Genomic DNA, 15,518 nt, shown 5'->3' with positions numbered 1-15,518 from the left:
TTTGTCCACAGACTCGGACCTAGCTGTGGGTGCTGTATGCGTGCATATAAAAGTATATCAGTTGGTCCGATAGAGATGATGAGGCAATGCCTCGTTCCTTCGTCAGCAATATGTGCCTTTTTATACGGAGAAGGAGTACCCATGCAGATAGGCCTTCACATGTCGGCCTCCAAATGGCTCGAACCAATTGCACTATCACTACTATAACTTTAAAATGCGTGTTCCTCCTACATGAAGCACATGTAGCCAGGTCTCGGGCAAGGCACTTACTCGACAGGCAAGCTAGAAGTTCAGCACCGTGAGCAGCTCCCTGATAAGGCCATTTCAGGTTCAGCGCGCCTCTTCAGATCAAGTATTGAGAGCTGTGGTGAGCTCATAAACATACCATGGTAACCTTCATTATCACGAGTTAGCTCTGGCTAACACAGCACCCATAAACAATAGACCACCAATTTGACCCAGCTCCTTACTGCGGGAAAACCCAAGTCCAGCAACCGAAAATACCAAAAATACATTTTTGTTTACATTTGAACTGCACACATACGTTTGTTTACAATTTCTTTCCCCGCGAAATCTCGAAGATCAGGTGACCTAGGCCTACAATCGTGGATTGAAAAATAACATTAACCTTGGTTCAGCAGGTCAACACGTGTACAGGCTGTTCCAATCACCCCCCTACAGCCAGCCGTTCAACAGGTAGTGTTAGTCACCCTGTGGGGTGGGAGTGCAGGTGATTCATTAATCCCCTGCATAACTAAACAGCAATGGCTTGGCTTCCGTGAGTTGTAAGGAGAATTGACCGTGTCCGATTAAAAATCCCTCATTACTGCTCCGCTGAAGTAAATTTCCGAAAATAAACATGACGTTGCATCAGGATAACATATCACCTGCAAACGTGCAAAATTTCGAGACGAAACACGACCCCCAAATGGCACTTTAGCGAGCCGCCTTATAGTATTATGATATAGATACCTCCATGGTCCACAACACTGGCCATTTCAATTTTCCGTAGAAAGCGCATGCGCACAAACTCAAACGCACGCGCTACCCTCAGGTCTCACAAGCCGGTGCGGAGGCCAGGCCTACCTGCCTCCAAAAATGACGCGACGTCATTTCATGCATACCCCTGTTCCAGCGGCTGTAGACTTGGCAGTACCTTACTCTCACACAAACCTATACATTTCTGAATAGCTTGTCTCTTGTAGAATACATCTGACCAAGTTTCAACGTCGTCTAGACATACAGTCATGCATAGACTGATGTAGCACAATGCATGAGACACCCTGTATAACGCAAATTTGAAAAATGTCACCTCTATGCCTTATAACTTCAAGATTAACACCTGATCACCACTGGCTAGTGAGACCTCAAACTATTCAGGACAGGGGGGGGGGGGGGGGGGTCGGCTAAGGTCTTTTCCTTCTCCTGTTGTGTTTAGTTTCCCACATTCTACCCACTTATTTTCTATACTGCGACAGCGTCTATTGGGTCAACTGCCATGATGGCATCATCCTAACTTTATCCCCCCTCTCCCACCCACCAACTACTCGCCATCAATCATTGACATTGTGTGCTAGCGCTAGCCAACTGCTTCTTCGGTCAACTGCCATGATGGCATCATCCTAACTATATACCCCCCCCCCCCCCCCCGAGTCTTCTCGCTCACCAGCCCTATTAACGAAGAGCTCCCTATCAAGGCCTGAGCCTTCCTCATATTAATTGTGATCATTTCAAGGAGAAACGGGCGAAGGCGAAGGGCCACTTTGGGCATGTTCAAGATGTTGGGTAGCCATTTCGCTACTCGGTGTAGTTACTCAGAGTGCCGTATGGAGGCGCCACGGTTGATGTGCCTGAAAGGTTCAGGAAAAAGAATTTCGCGTCCGGGACGCGAAATTTTTTTCTGCAGGATACTTCTGCCATAGTGTACATCTGACAGCCAATCAGAATTCAAGGCAAGCACGTGTCTTTGTTGACATCATCTTTCCACATGGCGCAATAATGTCAACAATGCCACGTGTTCTGATAATCTTGGAAAGAACAAGTTAGCAAATGGTTAGAGGAGTATATTAGCTAAAATATATTTATTTGCAGTATCTTAACATGTATTTTCATTGTCGAGTGGACTGTATTTATTGGACTTGTCTGTTAAGGCGCACTGTGCTCGGCAAAATAGCCGAGGTTGAATGTTTATCTGTCAACCGTGTAACTAGTTCTGCTGTATATGCATAGGTGGCGCCACCATTCAATTTTATTTTGTTTGCTTGTCAAAATGTGTTTTATACAATGGCCCTTCAACAATGTTCAAACTACCAAAATAGGCCTGATACCTTCAACAGCAGACATCGGATACACTGTCCCTTTAATAATTATCAACATTGGCAACACTGTCAGTGTCACTGCCCCTTAAAATTTCACAAATCAATGCATGCACTGCAATGTAGGATCAGATCAGCTGATGCCTCTTTTGTACGCATAATATCATCAATTTTACAATGAATCTGTGCAATTCATTCCTAAACACTACGACACAAACCTTGAGTTGAGCATACTTGGGGTCAGACAATTATTGTCACATTCACAGTTGAAGTGGCACTCGGCATGCAACTCGGTATCGTCCATTGTATTTGCATTATCATGCATAAATAAACAGTGTGACGTCAACGATCGCGCCAATTGTGATTGGCTGTCAGATGTACACTGTGGCAGAAGTATCCTGCAGTGTTCTGGCGATCAACGAATTGACAAGATGACGATAAGAACTATGCCAGAGGTTAATTACTTTATGAAGAGGACTGTATATCTATATGGTACAAGCTATCATAAGATACCTACAATTCACTATAGCTGTAAATGCTTCAGCCTAGAGCCAGCGGCTCCGTACTAGTTTTACACACGATTGCGGTGTCTCTTCTCCGGCATCTACAACAGGCTATCCTCCGTCTCGTGTTCGATTGCAGACTTCGGTATTCCAGCCCGGAACGTCAGTAGAAGGGCGTAGTAGATTATATATATATATCAAATTATCTTCCCACCAAGGGGAATATATCAATACAAGTTTTTTTCGCTAAGGGATATATACTAAAATGCTTCTCACAACTCAAAGCGTGCTACAACACAAACAGTCTGTAACATTGACTCAGGCTGACTGAAGCAACCTGACCGCTAGCTAGGACTATATAAATGACTTCGACTCAACCGGTTCTGCCCAGATGGCAACAGACTAGTCCTAAGTAGCCGGCAGGTCGTAACAATCAACTAGCCAGTAAATTAAGAATACTATACCGCCACGGGTATTCTATAAACGGGGAGGGACGTCAACAGCAAGGCCTCGTCCTTCTCGATCTCTGCAGGGCGGATTCGTCCAAATCGTCAACACGGCTTCTGGCGTAAGCGGAGAGACAGTGATGGAATCACACCCACTGGCTTCTAACTATATAACTATCAAACAGTCACCTGAATTCAACATACACAGATTAAAACGTGGGTTAACACAACATCTTTTTAGTCCCAAAATACAACTGGGTTTTATATAATGGTTTTCCAGAAATCCGTTCGCACGGTCTATAATTTTTAAAGTCTATATAACAGGTTCGAGTATGTCCAATAACACCAATGGACTAAAATACTAAACGATAACGATTCATTCTAACCGAGAATCAACAACATTACAGCCCATTCATCGAAAATAGGCCTAAAAGAATGGAGTGGAAAGTTGCTCAGGTCGACCTGATCTACGCGAGCCTATTCGAAGCACCTGGTCCGCAAAGACCAGAATGCACCTTCAAACATTAATACACCCCCCTTTTAGACCCCTTCTCAAACTATAGAAAACCATGTCAATTAAATGCACAGATAGCTATACATTAGCGAGAGGAAGACACAAACTGGTGATACGTTTACAAACACAGCACGATACACACGGTTAGTGCATCGGCCGTATACAAATGTACGTAAAGCGTGAAAGGCTTCACACCGGTAAAATTATGGCATTTTCCATTCTATCGGTAAAGTACGGCGTGAATCAATCATAAAAAACGTTACCACCATTTCAACGCTGCTTCAACCATTTCAACCATCTCGCTAAGAACTTCTGGGCGTTGTCATCTATAGAATAGTACAGAACCGGCGGCGATCCTCACTCAATCGCGGACGGTCTGGACTGTATCTCCAACGAAATGCTAAAGCATAGCGCGACAAACATGTTACCTTGCTATCAGAAAATCTTTAACTTAGTTTTCTCTAGCTCTCACAACCCAAAACAATGGGGTGAAGGATATATTACTGCAATTCATAAGAGTGGAAGTGTAGTAGACCCCTCTAATTTTAGAGGGATTACTGTTATGAATACCTTAGGAAAAATGTATAACACCATATTAAATAATAGGCTAACAGAATTCTTGTCTGTAAATAGAATTATAAACCCAGCTCAAATTGGCTTCTCCAAGAAGTCGCGTACTTCTGACCATATGTTTGTGTTAAAAACCCTGATTGAGAAGTATACTAATTCTAACAAGGGTAAACTATACACCTGTTTCGTCGATTTTAAACAAGCTTTTGACTCTGTTCTCCATCCGGCACTTTTCTTAAAACTAAAGCAAAGTGGGGTAAATGGTAAATTTTATGATAGCATAAAATCAATGTATAAAAAAGTCAATCTGTGTGCCAAATCCTCAAACAAGTTATCTAACTCTTTCCCTTCTGCTATAGGGGTACACCAAGGAGATGTCCTTAGTCCAAATCTTTTTAAGATTTTCATAAATGACCTAGAAAGTCTACTTGATGACTCTAGTCAGGGCCGTATTTAGAGGGGGGGGGGGCAGGGGGAGGCAGCTGCCCCCCCTGTGGAATAAATGTTGAAAAAAAATTTTCAGACAGTAATAAAAAGACAAACTAATCTTAGCCATAGCTTTACCAGCATGATAGCAGCATATGGATAGCAGATGTAATCAACTCAGGTGCAACCCTTATAATCTGACCAGTCCAGTGCCCTGACCCTAGTCTTCTATTCTGACAGAGGAGTTTCATACAAGTCATATAGTAAAATCCCTAGTCTTCTTTCTCATAAAAGTGGTCCTTTTTTAGAGTAAAAGTACTATTGATTCACACTTCCAAATGCCAGGAAAATGCCATTTCAGACCTTTTATTTTCAAATTTTTCCGGGGGAGGGCCCCCAGACCCCCCGTTCGGATGCGCCTGCGGCGCATGCAGATCGCCTTCGGCGATCTATCCCACTGCCCCCCCTGGACAAAAAAGTTAAATACGGCCCTGCTAGTGATCCTGTCTCCTTAAAAGATCTCAAGCTGCACTGCCTTATGTATGCTGACGATATTGTTATACTCTCAGAAACTGCCAGCGGTCTCCAAAAAGCTTTGAATGGCTTGAATAATTTCTGCTCCTCTTGGGGTATGACTATAAATGTTAAGAAGACAAAAGTTCTCATATTTAATAAGGCAGGAAGAATTGATAAATCTGTCTTCATGATTGGTCAACACCAGCTGGAAAATGTTGGTAAATACAAATATCTTGGTATTACTTTTCAAGCCTCCGGCGTTTTTGCTGAGGCAAAGCGTGATCTTCATAACAAAGCCCTTAAAGCTTTTTTTAAATTAAGGCGTATCTTTAGCTCTCAGCTTCCAAATGTCTCAACCTTACTCCATATATTTGACCACACTATACAGCCAATACTTTTATATGGCAGTGATATTTGGGGATGTTTTAACCCTATGTCCTCAAAAGTTAAAAGAGAGAGAGAATTTAAGATTGATAAGGGATTCGAAAATCTCCCCTGTGAGAACCTTCACATGAAGTTCTGTAAATATGTACTGGGTGTTAACACAAATGCCACAAATCTGGCCGTGTATGGCGAGTTGGGCAGACATCCACTGTATTTAATGATAGCCAAATCTATGTTCTCTTTCTGGCTAAGGCTTGAATCCTTGTCTCTCAACACAGTGGATGGGGAAATTAGTTCGAAGTCTATTTTAACCAGTGCCTTACAAGTTAGTAAGGATCTAGACAACAAAGGAAAACAGTCTTGGTTTTCTTGTATAAAATTTATTTGTGGTTGTCTGAATCTGGATGCAAACAATGCTGAAAGTGTTTCAACCTCCAGTCTTGTTCATAAATTAGGTGAAGAATTTTACAGAAAGTGGAAGCTAGAAATTTGGGATGATTCTCGGAATCCAAATGCTAAAAACAAATTACGCACTTATAGGTCCTTCAAAACGCAACTCTGCTGTGAGAAATATCTGACTTCAATTTCAAGTTTTTCTTTAAGAAGATCCCTTTGTTGTTTCCGCATTAGCTGTCACGATCTAGCCATTGAAAGAGGTAGATACAAAAAACTTAAAGTTGAAGAGAGGGTGTGTTCTTGTGATGGGACTTCAATAGAAGACGAGGTTCACTTTCTAACTGCCTGCCCAAAATATGATGCTTCAAGGAACGATTTTTTCTCAGTTATCAATGAGAACAACATCAACTTTTCAGGTCTCTCACCAGGAAATAAGTTTATCTGGCTTCTTTCAAATGAGGACCCTGGAATTTGTCAGAAGCTATCATCATTTTTACAGAAATGCTTTTCTGATCGCATAAAATAAGGACCTCCTCTCTCCCACCTACTAGTATCTACTCCAGGTTTGACCCCGGTAGTAGACTTTATATTGTTACTTTTGTCATGTATCCTTTGTATGTCTTATGTACTTTCAATCAAAATCATTGTATTTCTATTGTACCATGTGTACCTTTGCCCTCCGGGCCTTTTGATTAATAAACTAATTTGAATTTGAATTTGTCTTGAACACACATGCCCATGGGTGTTACCTAAGTCTCGCCAACATCTCGCAAAATCTCGGTAAACAATTTTTTGGCGCGGAAATAATAATACAATAACGGGGTCAAACCGGGTCAAGGGAGAAGTCAGCTGATCGCAATAACAAACGATCACTGATCGTCACAACACCCCTCCCCGTGACATGATCCGAGTTAGCCATGTCACAATATATATATACATGTAGTTCCTCAGAACTTAACCTACTTCTTGTCGTCTGCTTTTTCGGTAGTCGTCTCACCATCGGCTGCAATCAACGGAACAAGGCGCGTGTGATTGTGATTGGCTGTCAGATGTACACTGTGGCAGAAGTATCCTGCAGAAAAAAATTTCGCGTCCGGGACGATGATTTTGGCCAATGTCCGCCAATGTTACTGTCTGATATCAGAGAGACTTTCAGCAACGTCTAATCTCCTGCCCGTCTCTCAAGTCAAACTCGCCCCAGTGCCGAAATTAAAAATTTGTAAGGAACGAAATCAGCGCCTCTAGTGTCAAGATTGCTCCTTCACTCTTGAACCAGCTTCACCCGTGACACACTGCCTTTTCCTGTATTATGCAAATGATTTGCTGACGTCAGTTAACAAACTATTATGGGATGGTGCTTTGGATTATACTTGGGAAAAGGGAAGTGCAAATTGAACTCCTACAATTTTCTTGAAAAACCCGAATACCTCCCGCATCCATGGAGCTATCAGATGTAGGTGAACGAGTTTTTGCAGCGGAATGTATACAGAAACGGAGGATAAGAAAGGTTTGGCATACAAACCCTATTTAGGTGGTATTTGGAGTTGTTGAGTTTGTGTGGACTTTTTTGGTTTGTCAGTCCGTGCAATGCGTGTGTGACCGTGTTTTTCTATGTTGCAGGGCAAAGTGGAATACTTCGTTAAGTGGAAAGGCTGGAGCTCAAAGTAAGTCGCGCACTTTTTTTTCGTGTGTTAGTGTTTTTGGAGCCACTTGAATATTCACTTCCACGGCCTTTACATCGAAAGGTATAAAGTTATATAGGCCTAGAACGTTTTAATTAACTCCAGCCTTATTGATGTACAAAACGGTAGGCTACCAAACCTTCCATCCTTCATCATCCTTGGACTACGCCTACTTTTTTGCAATTCGGTGTTGTTCGTGATAGTTTGGCTGATCTCCGATTCCTTTGGGATGACGCCATATTGACGGTATGAAACATCGTCCGCATCACTGGCACCAGCACCTAAATGTTTTTATTTGTGACTGTGACTGTGAGCATAGGCCCCTGAATGCTAATTAGCGGGATTATCGGGCTAAACAATGGGATTAGCTAGGAAATAATATAGGGAGTTAAAAAACTAAAGGTAGGCAAGCGAGGACCAGATTTGAAGCGAGAGACACCTCCACTTCGGACCTCTCGTACGACCAGAAAACGCCGAGAAACAGAATATTTTTTGCTCACCCCGCCATCTATGATCTATAACACTCCAATTTTTAATCCCATACCTTCTGTCAGCCATCAATCGCATATTAACAACATTGTCGGCATCGTTTGATGGTGGTGAAAGCGAATAAATTTAGAAAACTCTCCGCCGACCATCCCCCTCCTTGGTAACCTGAACTCGCAGTGAATGGAGTCCCGTGCGCTGATTGGCTAGAAATAAACACATAATTCTGCCAGGTTGCTGTTTACAAGCAAAAAGCCAATCAGCGCGCGGGATTCCCTTCACTCAATCACTGCGGCGTGATGCTGGCGTCATTTTGATTAGGTTAAGGAGGGGGATGGTGGGCGGAGAGTTTTCTGAATTTATTCGCTTTCACCACCATCAAACGATGCCGACAATGTTGTTAAGGGAACTGAAACCACCAAGCCAGTTCGTATGACCTCGTTTCATTTCCCGCGTATCGGGTGATCAGAACGAGGCATGAATGAAACATGGCGCCTAGCTGTCAGTGTCAATCATTGAGTGACGTCACTACTATGGAATTTACTACGAAAACTCATGAATGAAAGATCGCATGACTCACGTGATTCTCACATGATTCTCAATAATAACAAATTGAACTGCGCATGCTCGGGCACTGGTGGCGGAGCTACAAATCTGAACTCGAATAGGAAGTTGGAAGTTTGACTTTCTCCGGCGGTGAAAGTTGAATAAATCGCTCGGCGGTTCCAGTTCCCTTTAATATGCGATTGATGGCTGACAGAAGGCATGGGATTAAAAATTGGAGTGTTATAGATGGCGTGGTGAGCAAAAAATATTCCGTTTCTCTGCGTTTTCTGGTTGTACCAGAGGTCCGAAGTGGAGGTGTCTCTCGCTGCTCTGTCGGGGGAGTCCATACATCCTTTGGCTGTTTAGTAACGAGGAATCACAAACAACTTCAGTTCTACTATATAACCCGTGTATTAAACTTCATCAAGGAACAATATATTTGCAATCAACGCTGATACATTCACGGAGCACGAGAGGTCATAACACTTCAGAATTTACTTTTACACTAAACTACTTCTAACTAAGATTTCATCATTTATGCTAAGCGTGGGTGTGAGTAGGAGGGGCTCGGAGAGACGAGGCCCTGTTAGGACCACCAAGAGTTTACAATCGTACAAATATTTCTTAAGATAAAGCAGGTTACTTATTTCTGAGAACGGAAGTCATCCGCCCACGCAAGATGCGGCAATGGGTCAGTCAAAGGCATTCTTTTTGATCTGCCGCCAGGCCTAGCAACACAATAACCTTGGAATAAGCATGTCTTTCATTACTATAACAATATACAGATTTCCTCTCCACCCACGCACAATAAACTTCAGATCCTGGACACTTCCTTAAACTGTCAGATCTAATTAGGCTCACTTTACTCGAGCGTACTCAATCGTTCTCACGGATCCCCGGAAGTGAAGACTTTCCTGTTCATTTATAAAACATAAACTTTATATACCAATATTAATCAATCTAAATTCAAACTAAATCTAAAAACAATAACATAATCATCATGAAGTCCATTTCGGCAGCCACACTCGCTTCAAATCTGGTCCTCACTTGCCTACCTTTAGTTTTTTAACTCCCTATATATTATTTCCGAGCTAATCCCATTGTTTAGCCCGATAATCCCGCTAATTAGCATTCAGGGGCCTTTGCTGTGAGTAATCGGAAACGTTCGGGCAATCACCGATTACCTGTGGGGATGATGGCATGAAGCAGCGAGTGGCCACCAGAATCAATGATTTAATTTGGGAGTGATCAGAAATGTTTGGGTAATCTCCGATTCCTTTTGGGTATGACGGCATGAAACAGCGTCGGCATCACCGGCACCGACAACAGAATGATTTCATTGGTAGTTATCGGAAACGTTCGGGTAATCTCCGATTCCCTTTTGGGATGACTGCATGAAGTACAGCATCGGCATCGCCGGCACCGACACCAGAATGATTTCATTCGGGAGTTATCGGAAACTTTCAGGTAATCTCTGATTCCTTTTGGGGATGACGGCATGAAACAACGTCGGCATCACCAGCACTGGCACCAGATGATTTCATTCGGTAGTTATTGGAAAACTTTGGGCAATCTCCGATTCTTCGGTCATGATGGATGACAGCATAGCATCGGCAGTACCGGCACCGGCATATCCAAACTTTCCTAACATTCGGGCAATGTCCGATTTCTTGTTTTGGTGGAAAACAATTGGATATTAAGATAAAATTTGGAACATTCATCACTTGAAATTCCTTCATAGCATCGTCTTTAATGAACTGGCATTGTCAGAATTCGATTATTAACCCTTTAACACCTGGAGGCGCCCTATGGCGCCCGCCGCCGATCCCCCTGGAGGCGCCCTATGACGCCCGCACACCCATATTCAAAATTCGTGCGCTTAGCTACCGATCTCCTTCAGAGCGCCGCCTATTATTAATCTATGAAACTTAAGCTTTCAAATGCCCGGATGAACAATGGTGGTTGCTGTAGAAGTTTTTGAGATATTTGACGATTAAGTTTTTGTTTCTCTTCAAGCCAGTAAATTCAGGTTGGACATTTGAATTGCAGAAATGGATCGTTTGTTTGATTCCGATTTGGATGTACCCTATCCAATAATAGGGAATTTCAAATAAACGGGACTTAGTTCACCTATGTCATTTTGTAAAAAACTGGACCCATCGCAAAAAAATTTATTTCCAGGTAAAATCACGTCGGGGCCTAGGGGAATAAGCACTTGCGCTGGCAGTGGCTCTAGGTGTTATAGGGTTAATTAAAGGGAGATAAAGATCTCACTTGAGGCGTTTGAACTAGCTCACTGCACAATGCCATCGTCACCAGGGAATGTCTTTGTAACACGCCCCAACAGCCAATTTCCACGTGATTGGCCATGATCTACCACAAGTACCAAATAATCCACCTTTACTGGAAACCCAGTTGATTTCCACCACTGTTTTCGCTCATTCAACGTTGGCAAGTACTCCCTGGACCAACGCTTCCAAATATGATCAACAATTTGTGTTTGACGCCAGCGACGTCGGCTAGATACTTCGCGGTCATAAAATACATCTGGCGGTAGATTAGGGTTAGCACGACCCAACAGAAAATGATTTGGTGTAAGCGCATCCAAATCAGCTACATCGTCACTAGCTGGCGTTAGCGGTCTACCGTTAAGTAGCGATTCAGTTTCAACCATTACCGTATGTAACACTTCATCACTGAGTTTGACACGCGACTCTGACAAGACGGCGCGCATGCCACGCTTTGCAGACTTGACTAATCGCTCCCAAAGCCCACCAAAATGAGGACTGGCTGGCGGATTAAATTTCCATTCAATGTTATGTTGAAGACATTCATCCGAAATCGCTTCTTGGTTCCACTTAAGCAAACATTCGCGCAATTCTCGTTCCGCGCCAACGAAATTGGTGCCATTGTCGCTACAGATAATAGCGGGATTTCCGCGACGTGCCCTAAACCGACGCAATGCCATAATGAACGAATCAGTGTCCAGACTGTTTGCCATCTCAATATGAATCACTTTAGTTGCCATACAAACAAACAAACAACCATAGCGCTTCTCAGTTTTGCGCAGCTTTGTCACAGAAATAGGCCCAAAATAATCTATCCCAGTAGCATGGAAAGGGGGTGCGTCTCCACGAACGCGCACTTCTGGGAGATCTCCCATTTTTGGAGGCCTTGGCATAGCATTCCTTATACGACAGAATATACACCTACTGGTCACAGTGCGAATCGTAGCACGTGCATTCACAATCCAAAAACGCTGCCTCAGGAAACTTCTGAGATGCTCCAAACCCTCATGATGATTTCGCCTATGAGCCTGTAGAATTATCAAATGCGTTATGCGAGACTTCTTACCCAAAATGATAGGATACTTCACAGAGTTAGAGATATCAGACTTCCCTATGCGCCCACGCGACCGAACTATCCCGTCACTATCTATGAATGGAGCAAGCTTCCGAATAACACTTTGACGCGATATAGGCCTACCAGTTTTCAAAGCATTGAGTTCGGTTGCAAATTGACCTGCCTGTGATTGCTTGAACAGAACGTTTTCTGCTCTAGCCTTTTCCTCAACGGTAATTGGCCCACACTTCCGATCTGCCTTGTCAACCCGGCAGTTATCAACAAACCGCACGACACGTGCCACTGATCTCCAAAGTTTGTTCCAGGAAGAGAACCTGTCAACATCAATCAAGCCCTTGACAGCCTCACTGTCAACAACAACATCAGTGTGACCCGACCAGTCTCTATCATTACCTGACGCGCTCGCTGGCTGCTCAGGCCATCTGTCTTGAGGCATTAAGAGAAATGCCGGCCCATTTAACCACCTACACTCAGACGAAATTGCCTCTGCAGGCAGACCACGACTTCCGTCGTCTGCAACATTCAACTTTCCCGGCACGTGATGCCACTGATTAGGATTACTGTGATCCCAAATCTCCGCTATTCTGCTAGCAATAAAGGTCGGATGCCGACCCGTTGTACTTCTAATCCATAGGATTACGGTGGAGCTATCTGACCAATAGTGCACCTCACTAATCTTGTAGGTACACTCCTTGAGCACAGCTTGACATAGACGCACGCCAAGTACTGCAGCTTGAAGCTCAAGCTTGGGAATAGTTAATGGTTTGACAGGTGCAACCCGACATTTACCGATGACAAACCTGCAGCCAATCCTGCCATCCGAATACTCAAACCTGTAGAACACAACAGCAGAGAATGCCTTTTCAGATGCGTCAACCATAACATGAAGCTGCACTGAAGTGGGATTCTCATTGAGGTGTCGATTGAACCTAGGGATATGCAATGATTTCAGTGATTCTAAACTATCCAACCAATCAGCGAAAGCCTTACGATCATCTTCTGAATCCTCATCATCCCAACCAAGTTTTTTACGCCATAATTCCTGCATCAGAAGTTTTGGGAACAATGTTACCGGACCTAACAACCCCAGGGGGTCAAATATTGAAGCAATAGTGCTGAGGATCTGACGTGGAGTGCTCTGCGTCATTTTACGGGACTTGATGTCAAACATAAACGCATCCTGCTTTGTTTCCCATTTGACACCAAGCACATGCTCAGCATAACGTTCATGCATTTCACCAGATTTTATTGCTTTCAGAGATGGCGCTAGTTCTGACTCGGGGATATTGCCCAGTATTTCATCCGAATTACTTAACCACTTGGTCAATCTGAATCCGCCCTTCCCCAACAAAGTAACCAGATCACCCTGCAATTTAGCACCCTGAGATATGCTGTCTACTGAGCCTAGAAAATCATCCATATAGAAGGATTTATGAACTGCCCTCGCAGCCTCTTGGTACAATTCCTCACTCTCCTTGGCTGTACACTGAAGAGCATAAATGGCCGATGTTGGCGATACCGTTGCCCCGAAAATGTGCCGTTGATATTGGTAGACATCGGGAGGTTTACTCCGATTTGTTCTCCAAAGATATCTGAGGGCTGGTTGGTCAGCCTTTGGAACGAGAACCTGGGAGTACATCCCTTCAATATCAGTGGCCAAAGCAACTGGCCCTTCCCTGAACCTTATGAGGACTCCAACCAACGAATTCAACAGAGTTGGCCCCGTCAAAAGACAATCATTCAATGCGACCCCCTCGTACCTCGCCGCAGCATCAAACACACGCCGAACTTTCCCTGGCTTGTTGGGATTCAACACAGCATGATGGGGCAAAAACCACTGTCGGTCCTCATGAGCAGCAATCTCAGAGGGGGACAACTTCCTCGCATAACCCTTCTCAGTGTCATCTAGAAAGGTTTTCTCATACGAATTTTTGAGAAGAGGATCTTTGTCTAACTTTCTCTCAAGAGACAACAACCTGCGCTCTGCCATAACGCAATTGCTAGGGAGAACAACATCCTTCTCTTTCCAGAGGAGGCCGGTCTCATACCGCCCACCAACCTTTTTGGTCGAATTTTCCATTATAGCGATAGCTCGTTTGTCCTCAATGGATCTGACATTTTTAATGTCATGGGAACAACCAAAGGCTTCGGTGGACCACCAATCCTTTACCAACCTACTGAGGCAAACATCAGGGTCACTGACCTGTAACCCAACGCGAAATGAACTTTCATAACTAGGCCTACCCTGTTTTCCCGGGAGTGGGCCTACAACAGTCCAACCAAGCACAGTATTGATAGCATTTGGTGCCCCCTTTGGGCCCGACCGAACCTCAAGCGGCTTTATGATGTCCATAGCATCAGAGCCAAGCAACAAAGTGACATGATGACCTTCAACCGACGGTAAGATCAGATCTTTCAGGTGGGACCAAGCAAACTTTTCCTTGGCCATGTCTACATTCACAACAGGCAGATTAAGCTGATCCACAACCCAAACATTACTAACACTATGTAAACTAGGTTGAGCTTGACAATGCCCTGGACTTAATTTCAGCGTCACCCGCTCTGAAGTCACCAAACTCCTCTCCCTAATACCACTTAAATCTGACTCCTGAGACACACCTTTTAGCTCAAGCCGATTCGCTATCTCTGTTGACAATAGAGAGCACGTGCTGCCGAGATCAAGCATAGCATGAGTATCCACGTGACCTGCCGGCCCATGAAGCCTTACCGGCACATCTTGAAGCAAGACTGATCTATTTTCAGAGTGTATTTTCAAACCTGTATGCTCAACAGCAGTAGGCCTAACCTCTACCGTCGGCTCTACATCACGATGAAGCATCGCATGGTGACTTCTTTTACAGTCACCTACACCACAATGTTTAGCCTTACATTTCCGAACCCAACAACCTTTGTTCAAACAAAGCCAACACAACTTGTTTTGCCACACAACATTTGCACGCTCCTCATTACTCATTGCCTTGAACTTGGGACAGTGAGCCAGATCATGAGAAGAACTATCATCGATGGGACACCTTACAACAAATTTGGGTTTAGTTACTGGTTTAAAGCCCTTTTGTTTACCGATGTGCGATTCACTGGTGGCCAGAGTTACATTTCGCTGTGAACTGGTCGACTTCGACGAGGACGGCAACCATTCGTATGTTTTGACCTCATCGGCGAGCCAATGGTTGATGGTTCGGAGAGTCGGTTGATCTACTCTGGACCTGGCAAGGTGTCTCGCCCAGCGAAACCTCATACCTTCGGACATTTTCCCGATCACAATTTCGCAGTTACTAACTGCCTCAAGGTCGCCGTAATAACCCAGCGAATCAAAGGCAAGAACAACAGCCCGTACGGCCGATGCCAAGCTG

General features: G+C 44.0%; 1 protein-coding gene and 1 long non-coding RNA gene across 5 annotated transcripts in view; one reads left to right on the top strand and one right to left on the bottom strand.

Annotated features, from left to right (window-relative positions):
* LOC135488726 (uncharacterized) overlaps positions 1–912 on the bottom strand; it is a 205,003-nt gene extending 204,091 nt beyond the window's left edge. The window contains exons 1-2 of the long non-coding RNA XR_010447023.1: positions 629–912; positions 271–394 (exon numbers count right to left, since the gene is read on the bottom strand). This is a non-coding gene — a long non-coding RNA (uncharacterized LOC135488726). The remainder of the gene's footprint in view (positions 1–270; positions 395–628) is intronic.
* Positions 913–7,432: 6,520 nt separating this feature from the next.
* The window catches only part of LOC135488569 (chromobox protein homolog 8-like), a 53,827-nt gene continuing 45,741 nt past the window's right edge, over positions 7,433–15,518 (top strand). For 2 of the 4 annotated variants that reach the window (XM_064773235.1, XM_064773221.1), the window contains exons 1-2: positions 7,433–7,523; positions 7,691–7,734. In XM_064773235.1, coding sequence (XP_064629305.1) covers positions 7,509–7,523; positions 7,691–7,734 — 59 coding nt within the window. In that variant the 5' untranslated portion in view covers positions 7,433–7,508. Of the gene's footprint in view, positions 7,578–7,690; positions 7,735–15,518 lie in introns of all 4 variants that reach the window. The other 2 variants (XM_064773228.1, XM_064773213.1) reach the window with 1 other exon arrangement.

This window comes from Lineus longissimus, chromosome 1 (genome assembly GCF_910592395.1).
Source record: "Lineus longissimus chromosome 1, tnLinLong1.2, whole genome shotgun sequence".
Lineage (NCBI taxonomy): Eukaryota > Metazoa > Nemertea > Pilidiophora > Heteronemertea > Lineidae > Lineus > Lineus longissimus.
This window is presented reverse-complemented; position numbering and strand designations above follow the sequence as displayed.